Source organism: Bufo bufo, chromosome 6, assembly GCF_905171765.1.
Source record: "Bufo bufo chromosome 6, aBufBuf1.1, whole genome shotgun sequence".
Lineage (NCBI taxonomy): Eukaryota > Metazoa > Chordata > Amphibia > Anura > Bufonidae > Bufo > Bufo bufo.
The window spans coordinates 117,950,082-117,959,365 of record NC_053394.1 but is presented as its reverse complement, the minus strand read 5'-3'; the positions used below and the strand labels follow the sequence as shown (position 1 = coordinate 117,959,365).

Below are 9,284 nucleotides of genomic sequence, written 5' to 3'. Positions count from 1 at the left end.
GGTCCACGTATCTGTGGTTAGGTGGACCTTGCCACAGATGGCGTTGCGCAGTGCACACTTGATTTTATCGGATACTTGGTTGTGCAGGGAAGGCACGGCTCTCTTGGAGAAGTAGTGCCGGCTGGGAACAACATACTGTGGGACAGCAAGCGACATGAGCTGTTTGAAGCTGTCTGTGTCCACCAGCCTAAATGACAGCATTTCATAGGCCAGTAGTTTAGAAATGCTGGCATTCAGGGCCAGGGATCGAGGGTGGCTAGGTGGGAATTTACGCTTTCTCTCAAATGTTTGTGAGATGGAGAGCTGAACGCTGCCGTGTGACATGGTTGAGATGCTTGGTGACGCAGGTGGTGGTGTTGGTGGTACATCCCATGTTTGCTGGGCGGCAAGTGCCAACGTCCCTCCAGAGGCGGAGGAAGAGGCCGAGGCGGCGGCAGCAGCAGAAGAGGCCGAGGCGGCAGCAGCAGAAGAGGTAGCAGGGGGAGCCTGAGTGACTTCCTTGTTTTTAAGGTGTTTACTCCACTGCAGTTCATGCTTTGCATGCAGGTGCCTGGTCATGCAGGTTGTGCTAAGGTTCAGAACGTTAATGCCTCGCTTCAGGCTCTGATGGCACAGCGTGCAAACCACTCGGGTCTTGTCGTCAGCACATTGTTTGAAGAAGTGCCATGCCAGGGAACTCCTTGAAGCTGCCTTTGGGGTGCTCGGTCCCAGATGGCGGCGGTCAGTAGCAGGCGGAGTCTCTTGGCGGCGGGTGTTCTGATTTTGCCCACTGCTCCCTCTTTTGCTACGCTGTTGGCTCGGTCTCACCACTGCCTCTTCCTCTGAACTGTGAAAGTCAGTGGCACGACCTTCATTCCATGTGGGGTCTAGGACCTTATCGTCCCCTGCATCGTCTTCCACCCAGTCTTGACCCCTGACCTCCTGTTCAGTCTGCACACTGCAGAAAGACGCAGCAGTTGGCACCTGTGTTTCGTCATCATCAGAGACGTGCTGAGGTGGTATTCCCATGTCCTCATCATCAGGAAAAATAAGTGGTTGTGCGTTAGTGCATTCTATCTCTTCCACCCCTGGGGAAGGGCTAGGTGGATGCCCTTGGGAAACCCTGGCAGCAGAGTCTTCAAACAGCATAAGAGACTGCTGCATAACTTGAGGCTCAGACAGTTTCCCTGTTATGCATGGGGGTGATGTGACAGACCGATGGGCTTGGTTTTCATGCGCCATCTGTGCGCTTTCTGCAGAAGACTGGGTGGGAGATAATGTGAACGTGCTGGATCCACTGTCGGCCACCCAATTGACTAATGCCTGTACCTGCTCAGGCCTTACCATCCTTAGAACGGCATTGGGCCCCACCAAATATGGCTGTAAATTCTGGCGGCTACTGGGACCTGAGGTAGTTGGTACACTAGGACGTGTGGCTGTGGCAGAACGGCCACGTCCTCTCCCAGCACCAGAGGGTCCACTAACACCACCACGACCATGTCCACGTCCGCGTCCCTTACTAGATGTTTTCCTCATTGTTACCGTTCACCACAATAAGAAAAATATTATTCGGGCCAATGTATTGAATTAAAATTCAGGCCTTTTTTTACAGACACCTAACACTATTTGGCTATCTATTTAGGTACCTTATTACACTAATACAGGCACACCAGTAATGACAGATTTAGCTGAATATAAATGTGAGGCCTATTTTTTAGGCGCTGTGTGACAGGTATACGTTTAATCACAGAATTAGACTTGGATCTGCACTGTAGCGTGTGTGTTAAGTTTTTCAGAATGACCCTATCAGCACCTTGAATCTAATATACCCTTTTAAAGTAGGCCTGATACAGCAGAAACCACTAATTTTGAGAATTGCAAATTTGGGAATTGTTTTTCAACCCAGAACAAAAACTGTGCTTTGACGGTCGCAAACAATAACTTGACCAGCTAAAACAGTACAGATTTGGTTGAATATAAATGTGAGGCCTATTTTTTAGGCGCTGGGTGACAGGCTCAACTTGCCCCTGATGTAGTATATGGCCAAAAAAATAACCACACTATTGATGGTTAAATGCACTTGATGAAAGCTTGACCCTGATGTAGGATATAGCAAAAAATAACCACACTATTGATGGTTAAATGTACTTGGTGATAGCTTGTGCTGGCGCACCACAAGCCACAAAATGGCTGCCGATCACCCCAGAAAAAAGTGATATAAAAACGCTCTGGGCACCCTAAAAACACTGAGCAATTGAATATCAGCACTTCAATGATCCACAGCTGTAGATCGATCACTGAATGAAGTCTTTTGGAGGAGTTAATCTGCCTAATCTCGCCCTAACGTCGCAGCTGCAACCTCTCCCTATGCTTGTATCAGCAGAGTGATGTTTGCCAGACTTCGGATGTTTGCCACGGGAGCTTCAGGCTCCTGTCCCCGCCATTCAGCCCCACAGGCTTCTAGGCATGAAGCCTATGTGGCAGTAGAACGGCACAGGCAGTTGCAATGACATCATCATGACCTCCTGTGCCGGGTCACAGGCTGCGTGATTACATGTTCATGTGCCCACGTCATTGCGCCGCCCGTGATCCAGCGCATGAGGTTGTCACGACCGCCTGCAACGGGAAGAGGCAACTCAGGCCCTGTGACCTGAAGAAAGAAGAAACTTGTGGCCTGCATCGCAGATGGACACAGGTGAGTATAATGTACCCATGGCACTACTGGGGGAGAGCAATACATATGGCTATATTATTATACATTTTTTTCATGGGGCCATTATTCTGCAAGAGGAGTTTTATATACTGGGGCATTATTCTGCATGAGGGGGAGCATTATATGTGGGGGCATTATTGTACAGGAGAGCATTATATGTGGGGGCATTATTGTACAGGAAAGCATTATATGTGGGGCAGCACATTACATAAATAGGGACACTAATGCCGTATGTCGGCATTATTAATATTGTGAGGGCATTATTAATGGGCACAATATGGAAGAACTTACTATTATTGGGGGTACTGTCCGGGGCACTATTATTATTGAGGGCAGTCTGAGCTATTGGGGGGACAACTATCTGTGTGGCACTATTGAGCAGTGTTTCCCAACCAGTGTACCTCCAGCTGTTGCAAAACTACAACTCCCAGCATGCCCGCACAGCCAAAGGCTGTCCGGGTATGCTGGGAGTTGTAGTTTTGCAACAGCTGGAGGCACACTGGTTGGGAAACACTGCTATAGAGGGTAACAGCAGGATGACAGTGTTGGTGCACCAGGAGGGGGAGGATGATGGAAAAGTGAGGAAGATGTTTGCGTATTAAATTCTGCAAAGACTAGGCTGGAAGAAATCATCATGGTGGTATGAATGGAGAATATGAGGAAAGAAAAAAAAGAAAATCTATATAAAAGAGACATCATTGGATGTAAGAGATGTGGCACTGTATTTAATGTCCTCCCAGATATGTCTTTAAGGCCTCATGCACATGACTATTTCCGGTCCACATCTGATTGAATGCATTCAACTCGACCAATAGTTTGTTGGCATTCGAAAAAGGGAGCATTAACTCTCCTTTCAAGAGCCCTGAAACTTTAGTTGCCCCCTAGTGAGCCCTCCACTCCCAAAGACTGGCATCGCTAGTCAACTTAAATTGATCGTGTAGGAAGGAACCCCAAAAGTTTAGGATGATTATCCTTTGGTCTAGCAAGGTGTCCCAGCTGTCACATCTTGCAAGAATATTTTAATAAAACTGGAAAGTATGGGCCTGAGCACACAACAGATCAGTAGACCCAGCATAGCCATGGCCTGCCAAGGGTTCTGGTAAACTGACAGGATACAGGCCACAATCTTCTTGACTCCTGATCAGAGTCCAGTAAAATTCTGAAAAAGCTGTGGGATGTTGCTGGAACTAGTTTACATTTTTTGCAGATTCAACTTCCATCCAAACTCTTGAGGTTTAGACAAGTTTCTTGATGGTTGTTTAATGAACCTGGGAATTTGCCCACATGTTTGGGATGAAGAAACCTCTCACTGCTTCGCTGACTGTCCTGGGAGTTTCAGGTGGAATGGTTTCTAGCACCATCCTCTGCCTCAATGGGCCATGGGGAGAACAGAAAATGCATCAGGAAAAGCAACCGTGGTCTGGCTGGCTGTCCTTACACATGAGACCACGATAAGAGACACCTGTACGCCCCTGCAGCTTACCAATGTCACATCCCACGCTCTAGCACCACGTCCTGAAATGTGCACAGCATTGGAGTGCTCAAGCAAACATAGTAGTAGCTGAAATCTTCTCCCACAAAAGAAGAAAAAATTAAAATCAAAATACAGCAGCAGCGCCAGATCAGAGTGGCCTCTGAAGGCAAGTAAGTGCTTTTATTACTTTATCAGGTCTCAGGCAGTTACAAGAGAACAATGTGGACAACTCCAGAGCATCTACTAGAGCAGGGATGGCCAACCTGTGGCTCTCCAGCTGTTGCAAAACTACAACTCCCAGCATGCCCAGACAGCCTACAGCAGGGCATGGTGGGAGTTGTAGTTTTACAACAGCTGGAGAGCCACAGGTTGGCCAGTCCTGTACTAGAGCATCTCTACAGTGTGACCCTAAACTCCTTGTCCGTGTGACATGGGGGGGATGGGGAGGGTTTATAGTAGACTTCAGATTTTGAAAAACAAAGCTTCCATACAAATGTGGGACGACAGGAGACATTTAAAAATACATCATCCTTTATTCATTCAGTATAATTTAGAACGCGAACAGTTACACGTTTGGACACAGGTAGGACGTGGCTCCATGGGAATCTGGGTGTTCCAGCAACGATTTTCTGGGTGCTTAGAATCTGAAAGACGAGAGTAATAAAAAAGTCATAGGGCTGTAGAAAAGGAAATACCAGAGAATAAAACTGTATGGCGGTGTCACATGCTGCAGATTATTAACTATTTTAACTACATTCACATGGAAACCTTAATGTAATGGATTCCTTAGGGCTCTTGTCCACAGGCAGCGGTATTAAAATGAATGGGGCCAAAATACAATACCAAACATGGTCCATGGACAACAGTGGGGCTGTTTCTGGTTCAAGGCCTTTCCAATTCTACACAAACCCTTTCAACAGCCTCCTAAAGTGTCAATTAAGGGGCTCCAAAGTAACAATAGGACCCCCACCTCTGTACATCGGGAAAGATTCTGCTCCTCAGGAGTAAAGCGGGATGACAACCACCAGCTGTTGGCACTGTAGAATACTGAAGGGGTTTTCGGAGACCTTTTCTGGATAGGTCATCAGTATCTGAGCGATATAGTGGTTGTGCCAGGTCAACCACATTCACTTCAATGGGGCTGAGCTGTGCCTAGGCCATGTGTCCAATGAACGTGATGTCACATGGATTAGAGGGTACTTTCACACTAGCGTTTTTCTTTTCCGGCACTGAGTTCCGTCTCAGGGGCTCAATACTGGAAAATAACTGATCAGGCATATCCCCATGCATTCTGAATGGAGAGTAATCCGTTCAGGATGTCTTCAGTTCAGTCATTTTGACTGATCAGGAAAAAGAGAAAACAGTAGCATGCTATGGTTTTATCTCCGGCAAAAAAAAATGAAGACTTGCCTGAATGCCGGATCCGCCATTTTTTCCCATAGGAATGGATTAGTGCCAGATCCGGCATTCAAAATACCGGACCCGTCCTTCCGGGTCTGCGCGTGCGCAGACTGAAAAAAAGTAAATGCCGGATCCGTTTTGCCAGATGACAGCGGAAAGACGGATCCGGCATTTCAATGCATTTTTTTTGACTGATCAGGCATTTTTAAGACTGATCATGATCCTGAGCATCAGTTGGCATACGTTTTGCCGAATCTCTCTGCCGCAAGTGTGAAAGTAGCCTAAGCCGCTAGAAGGCCGCGGCGCTATTACGAATGCTGCTGCCTTCTCAATCGGCTGGGGTCCCAGATGTTGGCCCCTCCCTGATCACATACTGATGACCTACCCACAGGACATGCACTCACCAGTTTCCCTCTGTCTTCGGTTTGAAGATCTTCACGTTGGCAACTGACAACTTGTCGGCCTCTGCTTTGTATTGTGGTTTCAGAGCCGCTCTCACTGCCTTGGCACAGATCTGAGAATAGCGGATGTAGCTGTGAAGAGATGTAAGAGACTCATGTCCAAACCCAAATCATATGATCGTACATACAACCCCACACATATAGCCTGCAAGTTCTAATGAGATTCAAGGGGTTGCCCAGGAATAACTAACTTTTAGATGATGCCTGCAGCCTGCCTCTGCTTTTGAAAGATGTATACTTACCTGGTCCTGAGCACTGGCTCCTGTGTGTCCATGTTCCGGGCCCGAGCTGGTTTACCTCTTCCAGTGCATGGTCACCTGCTCTGCTGCAGCCAAAGACTGACTAAAGCTGTGACATGCCCACTACACAAACCTCACCGCTGAAGCCAGTGGCGACGTGTCTCCTCATCACCATACATAAGCCTTTCCCTTGAAAGGTAGAGGGAATGTGGCAGATTGTCTGTATGTTGTCCCATTCCTTTATTATTTCTACTAGAAGTTATGAATGAATTGCTAGCAGTCTGCAGTAAGGGTACAGAGGGTGGTAACAAGACGGGGGTAGGGTTGTTTCGGGTATCGAACTTTCCATACCCAATCGATACTTTTAGCCCAGTATCGATACGAAACCAGGATTGGTCTTTCATTGATACTAGGCTGTGTGCCATGTTCCCTCAGCAGCACAGAGAAGAATTCTTGGAAGCAGTCTCTCCCTCCCTCCTGTGCTGCCTCCAATAAGAGGAAAGGGTGGAGGAGGAGTGGGGGGCCTGTGGCCACTGCACCACCAATGATAACTAACATTTAATACATTACAAATGCAGCCGGCGGCAGAAACATATTGCCGACACCCTGCCTGACAGGGCGCTGCGATCCTGTGGGGCTAACTGCCGCAAATCGAAGCGCCCTGTCAGAGGCAGGGTGCCGGCAATGTTTTTCTGCCGCCGGCTGTATTTGCATATTAAACATTAATCATCATTGGTGGCGCAGTGCGCCCTACCTGTATTAAAATCATTGGTGGCAGTGGCCACAGAGTCCCCTCGCCTCCTCTCATTGGTGGTACAGTGGCAGTTGTGATCGGAGCCCCAGCAGTGTAAGCCTGGGGCGTCGATCAGTTACCATGGCAGCCAGGACGCTGCTGAAGCCCTGGCTGCCACAATCCGCTCCCTGCTGCTGTGTGCACAGGGTGGGAATAAAGAGGGGGATACCCCAGGATGTCCTGCTCTTGGGTCCTCCACTGGAACCACCAGCAACCCAGGAGAAATGTAGTATTACACTACAGCACTGAAGTCAAAGGACATTATACCGAGGACAACCAGGATCAGTTCAGTTTTTTTGGGGGGGGGGGGGGGGGGGGGGTTGCTCCTCTTTCTTAGATGTGATTAAAAGGCCTTGTAGGCCGAAACGTCACGCCTAAGCCGCATAACTAATAAAATTCACTAAGCATGAATACCTACTTAGGTCACTGGAGTTCATTTTCTACAGCCAACGGGGTAGGAACCCTACTTCCAGTGACAAGGATCAGTAACTGCAGCTTGCACCCAAGCTACTGTTTAGATGTGATTAATACATTTAAATAAATCCAAATTAATTGTGATCTACAAGGGTATTATTGGTTCTTCAGAAAAAAAAATATATATATTACATTGCAAACCGGATCATACGTATGTTGGTTGGCGCTCTCACTGGTGCCACAAATGTCACATCACATCAGGAGTGACGCAGTGGCGGACATGGATATCTTGCTTGTCACACCATCACATACCCTAAGATCACAGCTATAGCGGTTGGTGTCATATGGTGATGGATGGAGTGCAAGTCACACCAGGGAACATTCTTTACATAAGGCAGTATTCATACACTGCAGCACAGCGCCAGTAAACCTCATGACATAGCACATGGGGAGCAGACACACACTGGGGGGCAAGGGCTGCAGGAAGGTCACGGCCACTGGAAGCTTATACATGCACTGGAGCTATATGGCATTTGCCCTCTGGATGCAGAGAAACCTGGCCACCTTGTATCCCACCCGCCTCCCCGCCACAAGACCACTCAGCCCCAGCCATTACTTGAGTCCGGCCTGTCTCCAGTACGCCACCATGATTCCAGCCGCTTAACACCCGTTCACTGACCGAGACGGCACTGGCAGAAGGTCAGGAGGAGAATGCGACCGGAAAGAGAGAGTCGCTGCTCTACTAGCCAATCAGAAGAGACTACAATGACCATCCGGCCAATCCTGACCTAATCCTCTGTGAGCCAATCGTGGTAAGCGCCGGTTATAGGTAACCTATCAAAAGAAGTGATATTGGGAGCCGCGCCTCTGACGTAATGTCCAGGGAGGGGGAGTGTTGAAAAAAGCTTTATTGACAAGCAGCCGTTTTTAACATTGACAAGTGGAAATAGAATCAGTCCGTCATTTTGTAAATCTGCAGTGAATCATGTCTAATGTTGGCTTGTACATTGCATACAATTCTAACACAGTTACTGTTTTAGGTCTTCACAGTTTTCAAGATCTCTGCTTGTGAAACAATAGGATAGATCAATGAATACAATATATGCATTTTTATGGTGGAGATAATTAAGGGTTTAGGCTAAGGGTACTTTCACATTAGCGTTTTTCTTTTCCGGCACTGAGTTCCGTCTCAGGGGCTCAATACCGGAAAAAAACTGATCAGGCATATCCCCGTGCATTCTGAATGGAGAGTAATCCGTTCAGGATGTCTTCAGTTCAGTCATTTTGACTGATCAGGCAAAAGAGTAAACCGTAGCATGCTACGGTTTTATCTCCGGAGAAAAAAACTGAAGACATGATCCGGCATTCCCCCCCCCCCCCATAGGAATGTATTAGTGCCAGATCCAGCCTTCCTGTCTGTGCATGCAGAAAAAAGATACAAGACGGATCCGTCTGTCTGCATGACAAGCGGAGAGACAAATCCGTTCTTGCAATGCATTTGTGAGACGGATCCGCATCCGGATGCGTCTCACAAAGGCTTTCAGTCACATGCGAATACGGCGGGCAGTTCCGACGACTGAACTGCCGGCCAGATCACACTGCCGCAAGTGTGAGAGTAGCCTAAAGCACCTAAACCTCTTCTTTTGACAGGTGAATGTATTGTGAACAGTGGTTGGGGCTTCACTCACATCAAGCACAACTCTTTTTATGACATTTCAGTTCTACTTTAGATAAGTGCAGGAAAACTGGGTCAATGGGTACTTTCACACTAGTGTTTTTCTTTTCCGGCGCTGAGTTCCGTCAAAAGGGC

General features: G+C 47.8%; 1 protein-coding gene across 1 annotated transcript; it reads right to left on the bottom strand.

Moving 5' to 3' along the window:
• Positions 1–4,675: 4,675 nt before the first annotated feature.
• Positions 4,676–8,249, bottom strand: ATP5F1E (ATP synthase F1 subunit epsilon). The gene is made up of 3 exons (XM_040437778.1): positions 8,091–8,249; positions 5,972–6,100; positions 4,676–4,810 (listed from the first exon to the last, which is right to left on the bottom strand). Coding segments are annotated over exons 1-3 (162 nt in total). The 5' UTR covers positions 8,123–8,249; the 3' UTR covers positions 4,676–4,809.
• Positions 8,250–9,284: the final 1,035 nt, after the last annotated feature.

Bases quoted from the DNA above. Each gene is read 5' to 3' on its own strand.
- ATP5F1E (XM_040437778.1), bottom strand. From the start codon at position 8,122: ATGGTGGCGTACTGGAGACAGGCCGGACTCAA. The intron at 6,101-8,090 runs GTAATGGCTGGG...ATCTCTTCACAG, and splicing joins TGGAGACAGGCCGGACTCAA to CTACATCCGCTATTCTCAGA.